Genomic DNA, 26,072 nt, shown 5'->3' with positions numbered 1-26,072 from the left:
TTTTCATTCCTTAGAGATGATTTCCTATAAAATTAATGTATACTTTCTTTGCATATCATGAAAGACTTCTTGAACATGATAAAACATTTTGAAAACAAAATGAGCCTCATGTTTATGAGACAAAATCACTGTAAAGCTGCATAAATCAGATTCTGAAACAATACTGTGTATCCCAAGCCTTTCATCTCCAGGCAACAGATCACGATTTTCATATATATGCTTATGCACACAGCATATTCCGGAATCAGAGACCAAAATAATCACTTTTAAGATATCACTTGAATAAATCAAGTGATGCTTTGCAATCAATATCTTAACTTTAAATTTTAAATTCGAATTCGAACTGCAGTATATACAAACCTAAATTGAAAAGCTCAATCTTACCTTCTTTGAGTTTCTGGAAACATTCATTACACACTCTGACAGATTTATTCCTGAGGTACTCCAAGGGGGCACGGTTATCAGAGCAGCTAGAGCATACAACCTTCAAGGAAAGTTTAAAAAATCAATCTACAGGTAACTAGGTCAATGTCTACTTACAGACAATAACAGAAAATTCACAGCTAGCTAACTAGTAAGTATGGAATATTTTAGTCTGCATATGCCTGTGATTTTCTTTTATTTTCAAGTCAATCAATATTCTCCCCCCCCCCCCCTCCCCCTCTCTCTTCTTTCTCTCTCTCCAATGACTTAGTAAAACACTACTCCTCAAAAAGTGGCAATTCCCAATTAAACATCTGACCTCTTTAAATGTCCCTGAGCTTACAGGAAACATTCAATGAAGGACAAATACAGAATTTTTGTCTTTAACAAATTATGACCAAGGTTAAAGATGTCCACCGACAAACAAACACACAAACCAATAACAATTTACACATAATTCTCAGCTGTCCATCGACAAACAAACACAAAAACCAATAACAATTTACACATAATTCTCAGCTGTCCATCGACACACAAACACACAAACCAATAACAATTTACACATAATTCTCACCAATAAACAAACACACACACAAACCAATAACAATTTACACATAATTCTCAGCTTTGGACCTTGTCTAAAACATTGAAATTTTGCGTATCATACGAGAAAATCATCGTACCCTTCCACAGGCTCTACAATGATGACGTCTCCAGGTGACAGAGAATTCTGACGTACAAATCATACACATGGTGACCCTGGTGTCTGGAATCCATATCGGAGCCTTGGAGCCTAGTTCATAGTTCACATCGTAGATGTCGTAGAAAGACTACAAAAAATTCACAAATACTGAACTCAAAGGTAACACTGAGCAACAAGAGTTAATAATTCTAAAAATATCCAAAGCATTAAAATCACGAGGTGCAGCAACAACATACAAAACAAGAGGATCAAGGGGTTTATTTAATCAGATTGGTATCCTGAAATATATCTGCATGTTGTCTTGGTATTATCTATACAATAATGATTCTATAATTGTATGTTGTCTTAGAAATTATCTACACAATGTATACTTTTTAATATTGTGTTGTCTTTGAATTATCAACACAATGATTACTTTAAATTGGTGTGCTGTTTTAGTATTACCTATACAAGGCCATGATATACATAATTCATGTACATACTTTAAAGACTCACACCCAGAAGTTTTATTGTCTCGATCTGAAGTTACACGAGACAAGTTAACACACTGCAGCTGTATGTCATACAAGATACAGAGCTCAGCGTTAGTTGTCAAGTGAAATCCATGATGACTACATGAAAAGCAAAAATTTTCAGTTAATGTGATAAAGTTTTGAAGAGTGCTAATATGAACAGGAAGAGTTATTCCCCTTTTGTTCACCATACACACATTTCTAATAGAGATTGTAAATCAAAATCACACAGTGGTATAATCAGAAAGAATATTTTACGTTTAGCAAAATATCATCAGTGTGTGAGTTTCCTGATTGGTCTGCCTGAAAAATACATGTAGTTTCCACATACAAACACAAAGACCTTCAAATGAAATATGTATCACGATCAAATGAAATATGTACCACGATCAAATGAAATATGTACCACGATCAAATGAAATATGTACCAAGATCAAATGAAATATGTACCAAGATCAAATGAAATATGTACCAAGATCAAATGAAATATGTACCACGATCAAATGAAATATGTACCACGATCAAATGAAATATGTACCAAGATCAAATGAAATATGTACCACGATCAAATGAAATATGTACCAAGATCAAATGAAATATGTACCACGATCAAATGAAATATGTACCAAGATCAAATAATATATGTACCACGATCAAATGAAATATGTACCACGATCAAATGAAATATGTACCAAGATCAAATGAAATATGTACCAAGATCAAATGAAATATGTACCACGATCAAATGAAATATGTACCAAGATCAAATAATATATGTACCACGATCAAATAATATATGTACCACGATCAAATAATATATGTACCACGATCAAATAATATATGTACCACGATCAAATAATATATGTATCACGATCAAATAATATATGTACCAAGATCAAATGAAATATGTACCACGATCAAATAACATATGTACCACGATCAAATAATATATGTACCACGATCAAATGAAATATGTACCACGATCAAATAATATATGTACCACGATCAAATCCACGATCAAATAATATATGTACCACGATCAAATAACATATGTACCACGATCAAATAACATATGTACCACGATCAAATAATATATGTACCAAGATCAAATGAAATATGTACCAAGATCAAATGAAATATGTACCAAGATCAAATGAAATATGTACCAAGATCAAATGAAATATGTACCAAGATCAAATAATATATGTACCACGATCAAATAATATATGTATCACGATCAAATAATATATGTACCACGATCAAATAATATATGTACCACGATCAAATAATATATGTACCACGATCAAATAATATATGTACCACGATCAAATAATATATGTACCAAGATCAAATAATATATGTACCACGATCAAATAACATATGTACCACGATCAAATAATATATGTACCACGATCAAATAATATATGTACCACGATCAAATATTATATGTATCACGATCAAATAATATATGTACCACGATCAAATAACATATGTACCACGATCAAATATTATATGTACCAAGATCAAATAATATACAGTAAAACTCTGATATAGCAAATTTCTGCGGACACTCTACAAAAATTCGCTATAAGCGTAATTTGCTATACATTTATAGCGAATCCACAATTCAAATATAGCAAATTCGTTATAAAACTGATTTGTTCCATATGTATATCAGTTATATAGAAAAGTAGCAATCGATATACTTGCGTTTGCATAGTCTTTAAGTGAAATTAGGCCTATATATTTTCGAGAAGAAATATTTTTATAAAAGATATATATACACTGATTTATATATGATAATTTATCTTGATGGATTATCTAATCACTCAAACACATGTCGAAAGAAAAATGTCAACAGAATGATGTGTAATACATACAATCAATCTATGTCTTTTTAAAATATCTGTCAATCGTAGACTGTGTTGTTTTTTGTTTTTGTTTTGTATATAAATTTCACAATATAACATCCTCTTTTTTAAAAATACAGAAATTTCGTAATAAGTATGGATCCTTTATGGCCAAAGAAAGCGATTGTTAAGAACCACAACGAGTTTAAAACGAAACAATCGTTATAAAAGGTGATTTTTATGTACATTTTTAATTCAAGGGGAATAGGAATTTACTTCGTTATATCCGTAAATTCACTATATCCGTGTTCGTTATAAATGCAGCTTTTTATATAGAATATATAAAGAATTTGCAGGGAAATCGATTTCACTTCACAGTGATTCAGATTGGAATGAAATTTGATAGGACAGAGGGCCTAAATGATACAAAAATTATCGGCCATTTTGGCCTAACTCCATGAAAACTTTAGGCCCTAAATACATGTGAAGCAATGCTGTAAAATAAACTCAAAACTTTAAAATTAAACTGACTTTTTATTTTTCAGTTCTTCAGTTTAATTATCATGACCGCAGTCAACTGTTTCGGAATTCTTTTCGGTCATTCCTGTGTTGCAATGTGTTGTTGTTGTTTGATTGTTTTTCATTCCGTTGATAATTGAGACGTCACCAGTTGTAGGTGAAGTATCACAAATTTAGACCTATACTGAGTGCTCAGGGCCATAGCAGTGAGGGTTCTTTAATGCCTGCCGTGACACAGAACCTCCGTTTTTAAGGTCGCATCCGAAAGACCCGTGATTCTCACTTCTAAATCTAGTAAATGTTGAGCGTTTGGCAAAGGAGCAATCACTAACCATGTTTACTTCTTAGGTTTGATGAAGCTATGGCACAAGCGGGACTCGAAGTCACGACCTCCTAGTTACGAAGCACTGAGCTACCGCAACTGGAAAATCTAATGTTTAATAGGGTTTGTTGCCAATCATGATCATCAAACCGGACTCTTCTTTGAAGCCATTTTTTTCAAAACTGGTTCCCTGCTGATTGTTGCAAACACAAGTGAGATCAACATGGGCACCAATTTATTTTTTCTCTCAAAGTAAATTTGATTGGACGGGAAGTTTTTCAAAAACCAATCAAAATCTTCTTTACAAACGATCGATTGAGTACTTGTTTTAGACAAACCAATTTTTCCTGTGGCCAATAAACACTAAAAATGATCGGCTGTACTGACTGAAAAACGAAAATTTCATAGGACATGTTGGCCTTTCTGGAGAATTTTAGTCGGCCATTTTCAATATTTATTGGCCATTTGCCGATGGCCGACGCCAATCTGAATCACTGCTTCGCTATATCCGTGTTCACTATTATATTCGAGTTTTACTGTATGTACTAAGTTCATACAAAACACCAATGTCATGTATGGTTTGATTTCATTTTCTACACAACTAGAAATCGTCTTGTACGTAACAAGAAGGTGTTTCCTCATACCTGTCCTCCAGTTTTGCCGTTCTCGAACGTGTTCCTGCGGTGGGCCTGATCGTCAATGGCTCTCTGTAACTTGTCCACCCAGCTGTCTCTGTCTGCCTGACTCCTACAAACAATAAACCCAGGGACTGGTCATTTATTTCTGGTACTTACTAAACACTGTTGCTATCCCAAAAAATGAACCAAAAAAAATCAGTGTTTCCAAGGCACAATATAATTTATGTCACAAGTACTGTAGATTCCTTATTTTACGCGGTACTTATTATCGCGGAATGACTCATGGACGTCAAATCGCGAAAAAATAAATTCGCGAGTGTTCTGTTGATCAAGTGTTTTTGTACATATTTTAGCAATATAAAAATAAAAGCGAGAAATATTTTTTCGCGAGTGATGTTTCTCACGAAATTATGAGATAATAAGTTCCTCATGTATATTTAGGAATTTACAGTATATGAAGATCTTTCTGTCCACACATTTATAACCTGTTTCAAAGTAATCAAAATTTAAATCAATTACAGGTTTATTTGAACTACTCTGCATAATCATACAATTTCATGCCAAAAATGTTGCACTGTATTTCTTAAATAAAAACAATGCACGAGGGGTAACTCCATGTACAAATCTAAATTTTGGTACAGACAATAAAATTTAGTGTCCACATACATATAATATGCCAAAGTTTTAAAAATACATACAACTAGAAGAAGAAAAAAAAGAATCTATCCTCAATAGAAGTTATCTCCCTTGTCACAATGTTACTTACTTAGAAACCACCATAAAAGAACGCTGTATGCTGATGATGTTGAACTCAGTCTTCAGGTCATCTCTCTTCGGCTTGCTGACCTACATTACATGGGAGAAAAAAAGAAATGTACATACATTATCCCCACAGTAAAAACCAAACATGTGCAAAATACATCCATGTTAAATGGAGTGATCTTCTCCTTACTTTCATTCCGACCAGGGTGAGGGCATTGTTAAACCTGTAGCCTCCCGTTGCTATGGGTGTGGTGTACAAAAGGACATCATTAAACTGGCAAAATAAAACCAATTCATTAATTCATCTATAAAAAGAAAACATTCATTTAATGTACAATTTGACACAATATCCCATCTACCCCTTAATTTTTGTTTTTAGTATTTCCTCCCTAAATGTCTCTCACCAAAAAGAACATCCTGGGCTGCATTTCTTTTCTAGACAGTTTCATGAGTTCTCCTTCTTTCAGAAATGTCTGTAATCAGAAAGCTTTGAAACGTGAACATGTTTTCTTGTTGAAAGAAAGAAATGTACTTTTAGCAAATACCATCAAATAATATCCCAGAGTAATGTTATTCCCCATTATTTATTTTCCATATTCTATATTTTCAACTAGAATTAGAATGGTGCCACACATCTATAGGGCACCTGTAATGGGGTATGTTTGAACTGTACAATGCCCCATTGTTAACCTGTAATGGGGTATGTTTGAACTGTACAATGCCCCATTGTTAACCTGTAATGGGTATGTTTGAACTGTACAATACACTGTTGTTAGTCTGTAATGGGGTATGTTTGAACTGTACAATACTCTGTTGTTAGTCTGTAATGGGTATGTTTGAACTGTACAATACACTGTTGTTAGTCTGTAATGGGGTATGTTTGAACTGTACAATACTCTGTTGTTAGTCTGTAATGGGGTATGTTTGAACTGTACAATACTCTGTTGTTAGTCTGTAATGGGTATGTTTGAACTGTACAATACTCTGTTGTTAGTCTGTAATGGGGTATGTTTGAACTGTACAATGCCCCATTGTTAGTCTGTAATGGGGTATGTTTGAACTGTACAATACACTTTTGTTAGTCTGTAGTGGGGTATGTTTGAACTGTACAATACTCTCCTGTTAGTCTGTAATGGGGTATACAGATACAAAAACAGATGGATGGACAGAAAAATAAACAGAGAGATAGGCAGACAGATGGACATATAGATGGAGATAAATGGAAAGAGAGATGGACAGACTGATGGAGATAAATGGAAAGAGAGATGGACAGACTGCTGGAGATGAATGGGCGGACAGATGACTAGTACGATGATTCCTGGTTATTTCTCCCTCCCTTTGTATGTGTTAGGGAGGAGGGAGGCTATAATGATATGATGGAGTATGTGTTAGGGAGGAGGGAGGCTATAATGATATGATGGAGTATGTGTTAGGGAGGAGGGAGGCTATAATGATATGATGGAGTATGTGTAAGGGAGGAGGGAGGCTATAATGATATGATGGAGTATGTGTTAGGGAGGAGGGAGGCTATAATGATATGTGTGTTAGGGAGGAGGGAGGCTATAATGATATGATGGAGTATGTGTTAGGGAGGAGGAATGCTATAATGATATGATGGAGTATGTGTTAGGGAGGAGGAATGCTATAATGATATGATGGAGTATGTGTTAGGGAGGAGGGAGGCTATAATGATATGATGGAGTGTGTGTTAGGGAGGAGGGAGGCTATAATGATATGATGGAGTGTGTGTTAGGGAGGAGGGAGGCTATAATGATATGATGGAGTATGTGTTAGGGAGGAGGGAGGCTATAATGATATGATGGAGTATGTGTTCGGGAGGAGGGAGGCTATGATGATATGATGGAGTATGTGTTAGGGAGGAGGGAGGCTATGATGATATGATGGAGTGTGTGTTAGGGAGGAGGGAGGCTATAATGATATGATGGAGTATGTGTTAGGGAGGAGGGAGGCTATAATGATATGATGGAGTATGTGTTAGGGAGGAGGGAGGCTATAATGATATGATGGAGTATGTGTTAGGGAGGAGGAATGCTATAATGATATGATGGAGTATGTGTTAGGGAGGAGGGAGGCTATAATGATATGATGGAGTATGTGTTAGGGAGGAGGAATGCTATAATGATATGATGGAGTATGTGTTAGGGAGGAGGAATGCTATAATGATATGATGGAGTATGTGTAAGGGAGGAGGGAGGCTATGATGATATGATGGAGTGTGTGTTAGGGAGAGGGAGGCTATAATGATATGTGTGTTAGGGAGGAGGGAGGCTATGATGATATGATGGAGTGTGTGTTAGGGAGGAGGGAGGCTATGATGATATGATGGAGTATGTGTTAGGGAGGAGGGAGGCTATGATGATATGATGGAGTGTGTGTTAGGGAGGAGGGAGGCTATGCTGATATGATGGAGTGTGTGTTAGGGAGGAGGGAGGCTATGATGATATGATGGAGTGTGTGTTAGGGAGGAGGGAGGCTATGATGATATGATGGAGTATGTGTTAGGGAGGAGGAGGCTATAATGATATGATGGAGTATGTGTTAGGGAGGAGGGAGGCTATAATGATATGATGGAGTATGTGTTAGGGAGGAGGGAGGCTATAATGATATGATGGAGTATGTGTTAGGGAGGAGGGAGGCTATAATGATATGATGGAGTGTGTGTTAGGGAGAAGGGAGGCTATAATGATATGATGGAGTGTGTGTTAGGGAGGAGGGAGGCTATAATGATATGATGGAGTATGTGTTAGGGAGGAGGGAGGCTATAATGATATGATGGAGTGTGTGTTAGGGAGGAGGGAGGCTATAATGATATGATGGAGTATGTGTTAGGGAGGAGGGAGGCTATAATGATATGATGGAGTGTGTGTTAGGGAGGAGGGAGGCTATAATGATATGATGGAGTGTGTGTTAGGGAGGAGGGAGGCTATAATGATATGATGGAGTATGTGTTAGGGAGGAGGGAGGCTATAATGATATGATGGAGTGTGTGTTAGGGAGGAGGGAGGCTATAATGATATGATGGAGTATGTGTTAGGGAGGAGGGAGGCTATAATGATATGATAGGCTATAATGATATGATGGAGTGTGTGTTAGGGAGAAGGGAGGCTATAATGATATGATGGAGAATGTGTTAGGGAGAAGGGATGCTATAATGATATGATGGAGAATGTGTTAGGGAGGAGGGAGGCTATAATGATATGATCGAGTGTGTGTTAGGGAGGGAGGCTATAATGATATGATGGAGTATGTGTTAGGGAGGAGGGAGGCTATGATGATATGATGGAGTATGTGTTAGGGAGGAGGGAGGCTATAATGATATGATGGAGAATGTGTTAGGGAGGAGGGAGGCTATAATGATATGATGGAGTATGTGTTAGGGAGGAGGGAGGCTATAATGATATGATGGAGTATGTGTTAGGGAGGAGGGAGGCTATGATGATATGATGGAGTATGTGTTAGGGAGGAGGGAGGCTATGATGATATGATGGAGTGTGTGTTAGGGAGGAGGGAGGCTATAATGATATGATGGAGTATGTGTTAGGGAGGAGGGAGGCTATAATGATATGATGGAGTATGTGTTAGGGAGGAGGGAGGCTATAATGATATGATGGAGTGTGTGTTAGGGAGGAGGGAGGCTATAATGATATGATGGAGTGTGTGTTAGGGAGGAGGGAGGCTATAATGATATGATGGAGTGTGTGTTAGGGAGGAGGGAGGCTATAATGATATGATGGAGTGTGTGTTAGGGAGGAGGGAGGCTATAATGATATGATGGAGTATGTTTCCAGTAGGTTTTATATGTGAATGTGAAACACTTTGCCCCTGAGCATGGTTATGTTGGATTAAGGAAGAATTTGACCTTGATCTATATGAACAACATTGACCTTTATATCAGCAACATAGTTGTGATTTTGAGTACTGTAAAACCAAAATGTATGATGAAGTTTAAAGTTGCAGACAGGTAAAAAGACAGACAAAAACAGATCAGTCTTTGATCTGTGTGTGTGTGTGTGTGGGGGGGGGGGGGGGGGGGGGGGGGGTCATAAAAATTTCAACAGAAAACATGTTTTTTCAATGAACATTGTGTGATTTTTTTTTAATAAAATGAATAAATTGGGAACCCCATACCCTGCCTGGCTTGATGACTTCGTAATTGCCTTCCACAGATTTCTGAATCTCTAACATCTTCTGAACATGATCCTGTACAAACACAATATGGACATCATCAACCCACCATAGAATTACTTCTGTTACACAATTATCATTACAATTTCTCTTTCTTTTAAATTTTCAATCCCGACTCCTTACAGAGGAAGTTATCCAAAAAATAATTTTTTTTCATTCATAATTGGCTATTACATTCATCAATTATGTAACTTCCTGTCTGAAAATGTCTGTTACTAATTATAAAATCTGTGTTTATGCTTTTACAAATCAATCAATATACAGACCCCTTGTCTCATGCTCTCATTGGCATGGTCTGCTACATCAGACACAATTTTCAGGGCAGCTGGAAAGAAAGAGATATGTGATTAATTTAACTTAACAAAAAAATTGTATGAACTTATGAAACATGATTTCCCTGCATCAGTAAGCGTCGGAGATTTGGAAGTGTGTACATGCACCGGCTGTTCATGGGAAAACTGCCCAAACATTCCGCAAATGCTGTGAGAAACTGCTAGGATGCACTTTGTACTGAATAATTCTTTGTTTGTTTCATATATGTATTCCTAAGGAGTGTAAGAATTTTAAAATATATACACACTTGATTTTAAATAAAAATACATAGACCACAGGCACTGAGGGGAAATACCATCAGTTCCCAGGCTTCTATACATGTACATGAATTTAATGCTGATAATATCAGGGAGAAGATATTTGTGAAGTTTTGTTTTCTATATAGGACAGCCTTCCAAACAACTTTATCATATACCAGTAACAGTACAACCCCGACGCTGAATATTACAAAGCGACAAATCGGGTCAATCCTACAACTGCATCACAACTTTCTATTGGTTCAAATCCAAAACAATACATAATCTGTCTCTTCCACATAACAATACATAATCTGTCTCTTCCACATAACAATACATAATCTGTCTCTTCCACATAACAATACATAATCTGTCTCTTCCACATAACAATACATAATCTGTCTCTTCCACATCAGCCAGATCAGTCACACTCCCTCCCCCCTAAGTGGCCTCTCTCTGACAAATGTAGGTCACCCAAATGTCCTCTGTGTGAGTACCGGTAGCCACATCAAGGACTACTGAGACTTCCCCAATTCCTCGCAATCCCCAGGTTATGCAATCCAGTGCAGTGACATACTAAGTATCGGTAGTAATGGCCGCCACAATCCTTACCAATCAAGTGGGTTTTCTCGTACAGTTAGACAAGACCGAACTGCACTAACACTCACTACTCCTCTTTAGTCAAGTTTTCAACAAAATTTTAAAACAATCCGTTAAGTTCAGCGCTCTTCCTCGGTGATTTTAAGGCAGTTAGACTACATTGTACATGTCAATAACACTCGTCTGGGGTCAAGCGCTGTTTATCTATTATTTCAACACAAAGCTAATCAATGAAGTGCTTTTTGTCCTATACAGTAAAACTAAAGCGATTTCTGTCATTGAGGATCAGGGTTTACATAATACAGTCCTGTTTAGTGATGGTGTGTCATTGTTTTATCTGAATGACTGCTCGAGAGGAAATCTTTTGAGTACTTAAAGTAGAATGGTGGCCTTTTAAGCAATGACCCTCAAGAATTTTTTTTATAAGTTTCTTGACCACTTGTGACAAATATGAACATGCAATTTTCCTTTGATTAAAATTATCATGCAATTGAATTAATCTTCCTTATCTGAAAACAGAGCTTCAATCATTTCCATCTGGTTTTCAAATTACCCATTTTGATTTTGATAGTTTATCAGATGTTCAAGTGCAAAATAACAAAGTTTATCTTTGTGTGCATCAATGTTGATGGTTTAATCTACAGAATTTGCATACACAGGTAAATTAAAAAGTAATTTCAATAAATTCTAGATTTTTATATATAAAGCCATCTTAAATGAGTTCTGCATTTCAGAAGGTTTATGCATACATTTACATATGGATATTAAATGATAACCCCCCACCCCCCCTATTGAAAACCCTTCCAAGTTTTAAATTAAAACATGTTTGTAAAACTTGAAATTATTCAATTTGATAAATGACAGCAAACAAACATTCAAAATACAATAGGAACATGTGGAGGGCTGTGTTTATATAGGAACATGTGGAGGGCTGTGTTTATATAGGAACATGTGGAGGTCTGTGTTATATAGGAACATGTGGAGGGCTGTGTTTATATAGGAACATGTGAAGGGCTTGTGTTTATATAGGAACATGTGGAGGGCTGTGTTTATAGAGGAACATGTGAAGGGCTGTGTTTATATAGGAACATGTGGAGGGCTGTGTTTATAGAGGAACATGTGGAGGGCTGTGTTTATAGAGGAACATGTGGAGGGCTGTGTTTATAGAGGAACATGTGGAGTGCTGCATTTATATAGGAACATGTGGAGGGCTGCGTTTATATAGGAACATGTGGAGGTCTCGTGTTTATACAGGAACATGTGGAGGGCTGCGTTTATATAGGAACATGTGGAGGTCTGTGTTTATAGAGGAACATGTGGAGGGCTGTGTTTATAGAGGAACATGTGGAGTGCTGCATTTATATAGGAACATGTGGAGGGCTGCGTTTATATAGGAACATGTGGAGGGCTGTGTTTATATAGGAACATGTGGAGGCTGTGTTTATATAGGAACATGTGGAGGTCTGTGTTTATATAGGAACATGTGGAGGTCTGTGTTTATATAGGAACATCTGTGGAGGACTGTGATTTGATAGGAACATGTGGAGGACTGCATTCTGATTGGCAGATGGTAATTCCTTTATTGTAAAATCATTAACTTTACACGCAGTCAACATATACTTTAATTGAGAACTATGGCTCAGACAACATAAAGAATCACAAGAGACATAACACTCTGTACAGAGGGTCAATGACTGTCGGCACTCACCTAGTACACTCTGTACAGAGGGTCAATGACTGTCGGCACTCACCTAGAGTATTGCTGTAATCTGGTGACTCCGTGGTCAAGTGCTTGCGGTAATCTAGTTTTAAAAAAGGAAGAAATAGAGTGAATTTCACGTTGACATACAATTGCTCTTTTAAGCTACTTCATGCAGACAATTCATCCCTTGTAAAGTTTTCTCTGAATGAGTGACTACCAAGGATCTTGACATCTGACATCATACCAGCCACACAGCTGCTATAGTCTTTATTATATAAACAGATATGAACCTCAAATACCTTCCCTCCAGAAAAATCACAAACAATGATGCTAATTTTGACTTTAAAAACTGTGGTCGAGAAATACTATATTGTCTTTTTCTTACCTTGTAACAGCAGTTTATACTGGGGAATTCTCTGTATGGGTTTCAGCATGTAGTGTTTCAGGGCTAAATTAGCACATCTTGGACTCCTCTGTCAACAAACATCCAACACATTCTGTACATGGACTTTGTATCACAATGTTATTTTTTAGTGACATGCACTCAGACACAAATACATATATTTCCTATGGTGTAACCATGTATTCATCACACGTACTGAGAATTCAATAGTTTTTAAAAAACAAATTAAGTAAAATTTTAACACCATAATCTATTACGAATTTCCAAGAGCTTGAAAATTTCCAGTAATGAAGAATCATTTTTTCTAAATCAATTATTGATTTCATTTCATTGAGCAATACATATACACCCACATACATGGTATATTAGAATCCATATCTAATGGTGTCAGGGTTTTATCCAGCATTTAAATGTTACTACCCATTTTATATTTAAGGGGAACTTTTTTAGAAATCCAGTCATGGGCTTCTGGGGGATGGGGATGAGGGACATCCATGGAACAGAATATCCACAGATTATAACAGCCATATAAATTGATTAATTACTCATTTTATCTATATTGTAAGTCTGACAATTATAGAAAAAGACTTGGAATATAAAAAAAATGATTTTTGTCCAAAATTCTGATACAATTTTGTAAGATTTCCACAAATGAAGGGGATTTTTTATCTGTGGAAGGGGAAATATCCACTTGTTGCCAAGGGGAAAGGTACCTTTTACCGGTAGTAAAAACAACCTAGATAAATCCCTGGGTGTTTTTATTTTGAATCTCATTAAATCTTCCTGTGTGACTACAAACCTCGAACTGTTTGATTGCTGTGAGAAATGAAGGGTGTCGTTTACAGGCTTCGTCCAGGATTTCGTTGGCCTCGGAAAAGTCCTTAATATAGGAAGTGTACAGCTTGAGGAATGGTCCCTTTTTAATGAAAATATCTGCAACCTGCGGAAACTCTTCCCTGAAAGAAATAGCCATTTTAATATAAATATACCTATATTTCTTAATAAAGATATTGGGAGGAAAAATGTAAAACTTCGTTCATGGGATTGGGCAGCAGACACAGCCTATTTTAGCCCTCTCCCTAAATTGCAAATATTTGGCAGATTTTTCTCAGAAAATTTGAAATTATTCCTAGTGTGTTGGCACTTTATTCTAAGACAGATTTTCAGTTCTTCATGGCAATCATAATGTTATTAAATAAGTAAAGGGAAATTTCATTTATGCTACAATTTTCTTCATCCAAAAAAAACCCCAACATTAACTACCATTATAGGTATATTACAAGCAGGCCATACTGTACGTCAGACTACCATTATAGGTATATCACAAGCAGGCCATACTGTACATGAGCTGAGTATCATCTTCTTTCTCAAGCCTCGATATACTCACAGAAAACCTTGCTTGTCTACCACCACCATCTGTTATATACCTGTATAAAGACTAAATCTGGCATATAGACTAAATCTGAATTCTTGTAACAGTAAGGACAGCCACAGACAGACTTCAGACTAACTACTAGATGCCCCAGGTATATCATCCTGGCAGGTTTTGTCAACATAAAAGACCTGACCTTCTATCAAGAATGGACCTTTTCCAATAATTTTGATCTGGTCACTTAACTAACATCTATGTATAATCCAAACTATAACTCCTAGTTTGATTAAGGGCCTGTTCTGTCTCTTAAGAATGTACCTATTCCAGTAATTTTAATCTGGTCACTTAATCAGAATTTGTACATTCAAAATCCACACAGAATCCAAATGATGACCCCTAGTACATTTGTAGTGGGCACCTGTTCATGAATCACACAAGCAGTGAACTTCACCAAGAGCATTTGTTTACTTAAAATTTAAAAGTTTAATCTAAATCTGTCCTGAAGAACTTAAAAGTTGGAGGTGGTGGTGGTGGTGGTGGTGGTGGGGGGTGGGGTGGGGGGGGGTGTCAAAGCACCCAACATGTATATACATATAACTGTACCTATACTGTCACACTACAATATTATTTTCTCGACTGCAAAAGCTTCACTACTTAATTCTCCATTAATGTTGAGCTACTGCAGAATTATATGTATCATACAAATCAATTAAATAAGTTCTGAGGCTCTCGATGCATTTTCATGTTATTTACTAGGTGTAATCACTTATCTGAAACACTGACAATAGAGTTTTTATCACTGACGTTTAGAAGTTAACTAAAAACGTGTGCCAAAATTCAGCTGTTGGTGTTTGGCTACCAAATAATTTGATTATTTACGATTTTCTGCATTGCGTAATTTTATTCCCCTTTCAATCATAAAATCATGAGACTGTCTGCACATAATATAATTTGCTACAGAGCCCTCTATAAAAACATGCTATAAAATCCCTCTAGGTGTAATTTTCAACATATTTCGCTGCTTTGTTACTTAAGAAGCATCTAATATACTTCAAATAGAGAACACAAAAAAATGGAGCACGTTGTTTACACACTTAAAATTTTCTGTGTGGTACATATTTCTGTTTTATCTGTGGTAAGGTAATACAAGATGTGTTTATGAAACACAAATGCCCCTGATAATGGCCAATTCCGAAGATGGCCAAGGTCACAGGGACAAATTTCTTGGTACCAATAGAAAGATCTTTTCACAAGTAATGCTCATGTACAATATGAAAGCTCTAATATTTACAATTAAGAAGTTATGACCAATGTAAAAAATAAAATAAAAAGTAGGTCAAATTTCAAGGTCAAAAGATTTAGTACCAACGGAAAGGTCTTGTCACAAAGAATACTCATGTGAAATATCAAAGCTCTATCACTCACAGTTCAAAAGTTATTAGCAAGGTTAAAGTTTACAAAAAGTAGGTCAAACTCCAAGGTCAAGGTCACAGGTCCAAAATGTTGGTACCCACGGAAAGGTCTTGTCACAAGGAATACTCATGTGAAATATCAAAGCTCTATCACTTACTGTTCAAAAGTTATTAAGCAAGGTTAAAGTTTCAGACAGAATGACAGAATTACAGGATTACAGAATGACAGACAGGAGAAATACAATATGCCCCCCGATCTTCGATCTCGGGGGCATAAAAAATCCAAACAATTTTATACCCGTAACCTAAAGGTAAATCAAAATTGCATATAAACAGAGTTAAATGCAAAGAAAATCTATGAAATGTTTGCCCCCCCCCCCCTCCCCCTTCCCCCTCCTAATAAAATAAATCTTAAATATAAGCAATCCCTGCATTCGAAATTTACAAGACAGAAAAGAATTACATATTGATAATCAAGAATTTCAATTCCATGTACAATGTGAAAGACATTTTCACATGGATTACACCTATCAAAAATCAAAATTATCTCACTTCCATATAAAAGTTAAGAAAGTTTTTTAAGCTATATTCAAGTTTTCAATAAGTCTCACATAGGTTACAAGGTCATAAATACTGATGTCGTTAAAGTTTTCAATACATATAATAAGGTCAAAGATCAACCTTTTGAAAGGTTCGATGGGTCTTACTAAATGGAGCACACCCAACATCAACCCCCCCACCCCCCCCCCCCACCCACCCACCCACTATCATAGTGAAAAAAGTCACATGCACTGTTACAGTTTTCTGACAGACAGGCAACTGGACAACTGACAAACTAAAAGGCCCCAAATCTTTGACTCTAGGAGCATAAATACAGTATATATTGTATCAAGTAATTTAAGTGTGTTTCAATTGTTGGCAATTTGGAAAATTAAGAAAATTTGCCAGAAGCAAATGTGCCAAAATTTCTAAATATAAATCATTCTTTGCATTGGATGAAAATCCATCAAAAACCAAAGTGCCAACATTTTACACATTTTCTTGAAACAAATCTGCCAAAATTACACAAAATACAAAACTCTTGAAATAGCCACAACTCTCTCAAAATTTGATGAACCAATCTGAAAATACCAGTTGCACCGGTTCACATGCTATGTAATTTATGTACAACCTGTGTAAATGTATAGATTCTGTGGACCAAAACACACCGCTTCTTCTCCTGTTACAACTGGGCCGCCCAGCTGACCCCACCCCCTCACATCCTTGCTCACTCCCCTTACCACTGAGCGACCCTCGTCTGTAAGTCTTTCAGTAGTTCCTCATTCAGGTTCTGTAACTGAGGCAGGTAATTCAGGATTTTGTTCAGAACTTCATTGGGAATTACAGGTTTGCCACTGGCTTCTGTGGCCTGAGAAACGAATACTCGAAAATCCTACAACAGATAGAATACAATCAATATGAACAGGGTTTACAGCAGTTCCTGTTACCCTAATGTTCATACAGTGTAGTAATATTGAGTATTTTATATTCTCATGTCGTTAAACACTAAAATCAAGGGTTGTAAAACGACAAAACAGAGCCCACTGAATGTGAATAAAATTCATCATGGTGACAGTAATTGTTCACTGTTAGAAAACCTGTAGGCAGCAGACTAAAATTTTCAAAATTTAGGAACTGCAAAACACTACATAATAAGACGAATTGTATTTTCTGTGCTGAACCTTGAATGACACGAAGTCAAACTGATGAGGTCAAGATGATGGGGACCAGATCTGAAAGGCATCTAAAATACTTGACCCTGCTGCCTGTGGATTACAATGAACTCTGACAGAAAATTTCTATGTTCATCCTCAGACTTGACAAATACAATTCACAGTGCAGCGTGATGTGTTTCTGAAGCACCGAGTCCCAAACCATGTAGTAAAATTAACCTTGACATTTACATGCATGAGCAGCATGACCTTCAAATTTGAACTGGAATGAATCTCTGACCTTCACCCTTCAGTTCACAAGACATACAATACACGACCAGTAATGGATTCAGACACACAAAATATGACTCTGTTCTTTCATCTCAAGAATAATTATGTTTTTAACTTTTGAAGTAAAGTGATAATCGTGTTATTTTTCAATCAACATAATATTTATAACCCAATCCCTTTACTCCATGCCCTGGAATTGAAATGTTTACACAGATAAATTTTCATGGGGAGTAGGAAATGTCTTCTCAAATAAACTTACCACATTCAACAGTGTCAGAACATCAACAAAAACTTCCTCTGAAGAACAGATCTCCTTGGCGATGCAAAACACTTTTTTGGCCCGCTTTCTGGCAACCTGAAATAACAGGTTGAGTCCTTAAATAAATGTAGCACTGAACAGCTCACAATTAATGCATACTTACTAATTCATGAGGTACACAATATTGCAAATTGAACTTCAAAGATAAGAACCCAAAAACTATACTATTTAAAAAAAAAAAAATTACGAAGATTCTTCAAATCCGTTTCTACAATCACTGATCATTACCTCAGAATTCATGATGTTTAGAGAAAGTTCAGTGTTTTGTTTTCCTGGTTCCTATGCTATTGTGATATTTTTGTTTGAAATATACAAATAGAATTTAGTGTTAAACAGCATTCCAATAGATACATGTTCCAAGTAATTGTTCACATTTCCATTTCGAACAAAGAGCATGCTGCTTGTGAATTGAAATATCTATCTGCATATGAGGAAACAAACCATGAAACAAATTTAACTAATATAAATTCTCTCTATAAAAGCAATAGTAATATACTCGATAACTTCCCTTTCTAGTGTGAATTTTTTGATAGCATTCATGAGTAGAAATCTAAATGTTTAATGACATTTCCTAAATCAAGAGAAAACTAGTTCTAATTGTAACGGGGACCGTTACAGATGTTCCCCAAACCTCCCCCAATTAAAAAGTGATGTCCTTGTGAATCTATAGCAAAAAATCATTTTATTTTAGCCTTTAATTACATGTAGTACGTTCAATATGGTCATTTCAGTACCAAGAAATGAAAGAAAGCGTTGAACGTGCATACACGCGCACGCGTGTATGATTCCGATTTTTTGTTGATGTCGTTCAACAGGCATTTGTATCATATACCCACAGTATGAATTTCATAACGTTTCCACCAAATATAAGGAAGTTATAGCGATTTTAAAATCGTCCAATCAGAAATCAGGACACGTGCATGCACGTGATGAGCAGTAATTCTAACCACAGCAATTTGTAAGGAGTACCAAGATACATCTAAACCCCTAATATGAATAGAATTTGATGAAAAACAAAAACGTTATCGTCCTTTAAAAATTGAACATTTAAAAAACGTTGCACGCGCATGCGCGTGTGCGTTGGCATTTTTTGTTACACCAACATATAGATACACATATTGTCTACATATGCTGTGAATATCATCTCATTTGCTTCATAAATAAGATAGTTACAAACATTTTAGCATTATCCAATCAAAATGAAGCGCACGTGCATGCGCGTGCAAATTGGTAATTTTGACCATGTAAATCAGTTTAGGGTCTCAATATCTACCTATGATATGAATTTCAAGCCATTTCAATGAACAACAAAAAAGTTAGACTGATTCCAAAGTTAGCGTACAAATTTTGTAATGCGCGTGCACGCGCATGCGTGCGCGTGCTGGCAAAATAACTATTATTTTTCATATGTACAAATGATATACTATCATCCTATTTAGGTTTTATATCGCTTCCTTCAATATTCTGATTTTCCATTTTTTGTACCAAAATTGCAATGCACGTGCGCGCGCGTGCATGCACGTGCAAACAAAATGACTATCACTATGCACATCTACAAACGCTATACTATCATCCTGGAAAGTTTCATATCGATCCCTTTCGTAGTTTCTGAGAACACTACCGGACAAAAAAGTACCGGAGAAAAAGAATAATAATAATAATAATAACTAGTTCTAATTGTAACGGGGACCGTTACAGATGTTCCCCAAACCTCCCCCAATTAAAAAGTGATGTCCTTGTGAATCTATAGCAAAAAATCATTTTATTTTAGCCTTTAATTACATGTAGTACGTTCAATATGGTCATTTCAGTACCAAGAAATGAAAGAAAGCGTTGCACGTGCATACATGCGCACGCGTGTATGATTCCGAATTTTTGTTGATGTCGTTCAACAGGCATTTGTATCATATACCCACAGTATGAATTTCATAACGTTTCCACCAAATATAAGGAAGTTATAGCGATTTTAAAATCGTCCAATCAGAAATCAGCACACGTGCATGCACGTGATGAGCAGTAATTCTAACCACAGCAATTTGTAAGGAGTACCAAGATACATCTAAACCCCTAATATGAATAGAATTTGATGAAAAACAAAAACGTTATCGTCCTTTAAAAATTGAACATTTAAAAAACGTTGCACGCGCATGCGCGTGTGCGTTGGCATTTTTTGTTACACCAACATATAGATACACATATTGTCTACATATGCTGTGAATATCATCTCATTCGCTTCATAAATAAGATAGTTACAAACGTTTTAGCATTATCCAATCAAAATGAAGCGCACGTGCATGCGCGTGCAAATTGGTAATTTTGACCATGTAAATCAGTTAAGGGTCTCAATATCTACCTATGATATGAATTTCAAGCCATTTCAATGAACAACAAAAAAGTTGGACTGATTCCAAAGTTAGCGTACAAATTTTGTAATGCGCGTGCACGCGCATGCGTGCGCGTGCTGGCAAAATAACTATTATTTTTCATATGTACAAATGATATACTATCATCCTATTTAGGTTTTATATCGCTTCCTTCAATATTCTGATTTTCCATTTTTTGTACCAAAATTGCAATGCACGTGCGCGCGCGTGCATGCACGTGCAAACAAAATGACTATCACTATGCACATCTACAAACGCTATACTATCATCCTGGAAAGTTTCATATCGATCCCTTTTGTAGTTTCTGAGAACACTACCGGACAAAAAAGTACCGGAGAAAAAGAATAATAATAATAATAACTAGTTTTAATTGTAACGGGGACCGTTACAGATGTTCCCCAAACCTCCCCCAATTAAAAAGTGATGTCTTTGTGAATCTATAGGAAAAAATCATTTTATTTTAGCCTTTAATTACATGTAGTACGTTCAATATGGTCATTTCAGTACCAAGAAATGAAAGAAAGCGTTGCACGTGCATACACGCGCACGCGTGTATGATTCCGAATTTTTGTTGATGTCGTTCAACAGGCATTTGTATCATATACCCACAGTATGAATTTCATAACGTTTCCACCAAATATAAGGAAGTTATAGCGATTTTAAAATCGTCCAATCAGAAATCAGGACACGTGCATGCACGTGCTGAGCAGTAATTCTAACCACAGCAATTTGTAAGGAGTACCAAGATACATCTAAACCCCTAATATGAATAGAATTTGATGAAAAACAAAAACGTTATCGTGCTTTAAAAATTGAACATTTAAAAAACGTTGCACGCGCATGCGCGTGTGCGTTGGCATTTTTTGTTACACCAACATATAGATACACATATTGTCTACGTATGCTGTGAATATCATCTCATTCACTTCATAAATAAGATAGTTACAAACGTTTTAGCATTATCCAATCAAAATGAAGCGCACGTGCATGCGCGTGCAAATTGGTAATTTTGACCATGTAAATCAGTTAAGGGTCTCAATATCTACCTATGATATGAATTTCAAGCCATTTCAATGAACAACAAAAAAGTTAGACTGATTCCAAAGTTAGCGTACAAATTTTGTAATGCGCGTGCACGCTCATGCGTGCGCGTGCTGGCAAAATAACTATTATTTTTCATATGTACAAATGATATCCTACCATCCTAATTAGGTTTCATATCGCTTCCTTCAATATTCTGATTTTCCATTTTTTGTACCAAAATTGCAATGCACGTGCGCGCGCGTGCATGCACGTGCAAACAAAATGACTATCACTATGCACATCTACAAACGCTATACTATCATCCTGGAAAGTTTCATATCGATCCCTTTTGTAGTTTCTGAGAACACTACCGGACAAAAAAGTACCGGAGAAAAAGAATAATAATAATAATAATAATAATAATAATAAGAAACAGAGTAAAAACAATATGTTCCCAAACTTTGTTTGGGGAACATAATTGATTTGAAATTAGAATTTCAGCCTGTAATGATCATTTTCCTCGGTTTAACATAAATATAACTTATCCATATTATAACCTATATGTAGATGTGTATACCTTGTCTTTTTCATTTTCAATCTCTGAATCATCTGAACTCAATTCATCATTTTCTGGACTGCCATGACCAAATGATCCACTTTCCGATTGGCTACTAAACACACTGACAACACTCACAGGGCGGTCTTTGTCTAGCAAACAACTGTCACTCAAACCCTCATGACCAATCACAGATGTTGATGTAGAGAGATTTGTGCTGTAAGTGCGCGGCGGAAGATCGGGTGGAGAAGGCGATTTTTCTTTGTGGAGAGTGGAGTCTGACGGTGGATTGATCAAATCCTCGGGGATGTAATGGTATTCATGAGTGTCAATACTACCTGAATCTTCATCACTGAGAGTGGGGGCGGAAAAAGAACTTTGGTGAGCAAAGTTAGCTGAAGTTCTTTGTGGATGAGAAATATCCTCCAAAGAATTTTTAGTGTCAGTTTTTGTGGAAGTAGGGGTGGGACTTGATGAAGGTGGAGGTGGTGGTGCTTTCCTTGAAGGACGGAGGTGACGTTTTGTGCTTTGCAAACTTGTGTCGGTGCTCTCTGTGCTCTGAGAGGACTTCTGACTTTCTGGACTTGACGAGGTTTCTAAGTCTCTTCTGTGATCTGCCAGAGCGATCTCCCTCAGAAGAGCATGCTGGTTGGCTGGGACACAGAAATCCACAGTCAAACTTCTGCCCTTCCCACCACTCTTGCCATGAGTTTTTCTAGGTGGTAAAACAGGGTTGTTCTTTTCTAATTCATCCTCGCTGTTATCAACACTATTGCACACCTCCAAACCATGTGGACGGACTCCGGAAACATCCGACTGACTTCTAGAAATAATGTTTTTGTTAATTTTGTGTCTCTTGGGTTTTGGAGGTTGCATCTTTTTACCACTAGGGGGAGCTGCCATATCACCCGCAGATGAATCAATGGATTCAGAACCAACCTGATTAGAATTTGAATAATCAAAGGGAACCTCTCCAATGGATGATTTTCTCCTAGATTCACGTTTCGGACGAGGTGGTCTGACCGGTAATTCTGAGTTTTTCACATCTGCTATGTCTTGTGATGAACTTTCTAAGCTACTCATCCTCTTCGTAACAATTTTTTCAATTTCATCTAAAAGTGACGAAGTCTCTGGGATGTCTTCCTCGCTCAAGACATCCACTACTTTCCGTGAATCTTTCTCCACATCTTTAACAACGATAGTTTTATCCTCTGCAATAGGAGAAAGCAATTTCTGTGACGCACTTTCATCAGAAAGAACATCACCAGTAACTTGTGAAGCTATTTTTGTTAAATCTAAACCTGGCTTCGTATTGCCTTGAGAACATTCACCCTCATCTATTTCTTTGAAGTTTTTAGTATCACATACAATATTGTTTTGGTCCATCTCATCTTCCTTGGAAGTTATTATCTCCGAATCTTTTTCGGTTTTGTTAGCACATTTCTGTTGATTTTCTTCCTCTGATTCTAAGCTTTGCTTGCCAGAGTCTTTCACTTCTTCTGTGAATTCTATGGGTACCTTTTGCTCCACTTTTCCACTGACACCATCTCTCGATTTCTCCACATCACCTTTAGTGGAGTCTTTAACTTCATCCACCACTGGTAATGAACTCTCGGTTCCTTTCTCACTAGAAATTTCTTTCGAGTCACTAGCACCACTTTTACCTTCCTCTTCCGATGTTTCACTTCTCTTCCTCGGACTAGGAGTGAGTCGTTTCCGAGGTTTTGGTTGAGGCCGAGGTCTAGGAGAAGGAGTCTTATCACCACAGAGATTTCTAGGCCTTGTCTGTAATTTGGCATTTTCAGAATTTCCATGAACAGCTTGTAATGAAGTTTCAACTTCAACCTTCAAAGCGAGATCACATTCACTGCCTTTCCCTGAAGTCAATGTCAAATTATCCTTTGCCCCAGAATCTACACTACGTGATGAAATCTCTGAATTTAATACGAATTTTGGCTGAGAATCAACAGCAGCAGAAATGTCCTTTTGACTTCCCACCCTCTTCGGACTGACCTTAGGTGGCACTTTTGGCGGGATTTTGACAACTTTTTTTGTAGACTTTGTACTAGAATTTCCCTCCTCAGATAAACGTGACTGAGGGTGCGTTGATATCTCCGAGTTGCTATTGCCGACAGAACTTGCTCCTGGCCCACAATCCTGGTTCAACAACTGTTTTGACGAAGAGCCAATGCAGGATAAAGCCTCTGAAGCTATATAAAAACAACTCTGTCCTACCTGCGTGTCAACTGAATCTGTTTCATCATCATAGAATGTGCTTTTTGAGATGCAAGGCTTAGATTTTTTGACTACATTGGGAGAGTTAGAATTGGATGATTTGGCACTGTGGTTTCGATTCATGCTTGGATTGGAAGAAGTTCTTGGTAGCCTGGGTTTAGGAGATATTGTATAATTTTGGGTTTTGGAAAAACTTGTTAAATCCTCATTCGATGCAGTAGTATTTTGATTCAAATGACAAGTGCTGTTGGTTAGATGTGATTGGTCAATATTCTGTGAGAATGAATTTGATTGGTCAATAGACCCATTTATGGTGGTTTGTGGGGTACTTGATATGCTGTTGTCATTTGGTGGGGCATGGTTGTTGCTGGATAAGTGCTGTGAAGTGCTGGGGTCTGTGCAGCCATTGGGTGGACTTTTTGCTTTTCTCAAACCACAGTTAGGAGGAGTGTTAGGAAGAGGAGGTGGAACTTTCTGTGGATTAGTATCTGAAATTTCACAACTGATATTTTTATTCACGACAGAAGAATGCAGACATCAATTAACAATACAACCTATTGAAAGAACACAAATTTTGAAAACATCTGGAAAACTGATAAAAATGTTTTAGATTAATGAGGCCAAAAAAAATCCATTATAAAACAATATACTCTTCATGTGATGCTAGATAGAAAAGTGAGTTTTATAATGAATCACCTTGATTGGCTGAGGCACTCGGTGACCGCGAAAGGTTGCCTGGTTTTTGGCTGATTGATGGCTTCTTGGGTACAGGTGGCTTACATCTTGGAAGTCTGCAAAAACAGCAAAATATTTATTCTCTGTGCAAATAAAAGATTCAGACAGGGAAAATTGCTCCATGCCTTCATTTTCTGAGATATTTTATTTCCTTTGAAACGAACAGAGGTAAACATTAACGTTTGAAGAGATCCTTTTTGTACAAGCCATGAGATCTGTAGTAATCTTATCTAAATAAATGAGAGGTCCACTAATTCATTTCTTGGGGTGTTACCCTTTACAAAGAAAACACATTGTGTCTGTACTGTAACTGTCAATAACATATAGCTATCCACATCAAACAAGCATCATAACCTTATACATCTGTACATATCAAAGCTCCTTCAATTCCTAACTTATAACAGGTATTTTCAGCGGGTGGAAATTTTTGCGATTCGATCCCTAAAAGGTAGAAAATATAAATATTCTGCATTTCCAATTTCTGTGGTTGCATTTTACCTATCTATACTTATATGTATCAATATAGTATTTTACGAATGCAATTTTTGCGGATTTTTCCTATCCACAAAATTGTGCAAAAAATGGACAACCACAGAAAATACTTGTTATACGGTAGATGATTTACCTATACAGTACAGGACAAAATTTACGGTATATATACCTTTTACAATATATAACTTATATATAGTCTGTACATATCAAAGTACCTTCAATTCCCACCAATCAACTTAACGTATACATGCACAATTCAAATCCAATACGGTTCAATGGAGATTGGCAATTAAATCATTTATAATTATCAATTTTGTCTTTTTCCAGTTTTTCCTCCACGTTATATAAATGAC

The 26,072-nt window shown here is 36.6% G+C and overlaps 1 protein-coding gene across 5 annotated transcripts in view; it reads right to left on the bottom strand.

Moving 5' to 3' along the window:
* Positions 1–26,072, bottom strand: part of LOC125654179 (FYVE, RhoGEF and PH domain-containing protein 6-like) — a 48,351-nt gene that overhangs the window by 12,207 nt on the left and 10,072 nt on the right. For 4 of the 5 annotated variants that reach the window (XM_056145553.1, XM_048883985.2, XM_056145554.1 and 1 more), the window contains exons 3-17: positions 25,189–25,283; positions 22,279–24,980; positions 18,235–18,330; positions 17,274–17,425; positions 14,009–14,165; positions 13,192–13,279; positions 12,856–12,906; positions 10,202–10,260; positions 9,879–9,950; positions 6,134–6,202; positions 5,920–6,003; positions 5,734–5,813; positions 4,974–5,076; positions 1,107–1,253; positions 385–484 (exon numbers count right to left, since the gene is read on the bottom strand). In XM_056145553.1, the coding sequence (XP_056001528.1) occupies positions 385–484; positions 1,107–1,253; positions 4,974–5,076; positions 5,734–5,813; positions 5,920–6,003; positions 6,134–6,202; positions 9,879–9,950; positions 10,202–10,260; positions 12,856–12,906; positions 13,192–13,279; positions 14,009–14,165; positions 17,274–17,425; positions 18,235–18,330; positions 22,279–24,980; positions 25,189–25,283 (4,055 nt within the window). Of the gene's footprint in view, positions 1–384; positions 485–1,106; positions 1,254–4,973; positions 5,077–5,733; positions 5,814–5,919; positions 6,004–6,133; positions 6,203–9,878; positions 9,951–10,201; positions 10,261–12,855; positions 12,907–13,191; positions 13,280–14,008; positions 14,166–17,273; positions 17,426–18,234; positions 18,331–22,278; positions 24,995–25,188; positions 25,284–26,072 lie in introns of those variants that run through there. The other variant, XM_056145556.1, reaches the window with a different exon arrangement.

Source organism: Ostrea edulis, chromosome 7, assembly GCF_947568905.1.
Source record: "Ostrea edulis chromosome 7, xbOstEdul1.1, whole genome shotgun sequence".
In the NCBI taxonomy this organism is placed as follows: domain Eukaryota; kingdom Metazoa; phylum Mollusca; class Bivalvia; order Ostreida; family Ostreidae; genus Ostrea; species Ostrea edulis.
The sequence above is the reverse complement of the archived record's forward strand: the minus strand, read 5'-3'. Positions and strand labels throughout refer to the sequence as shown.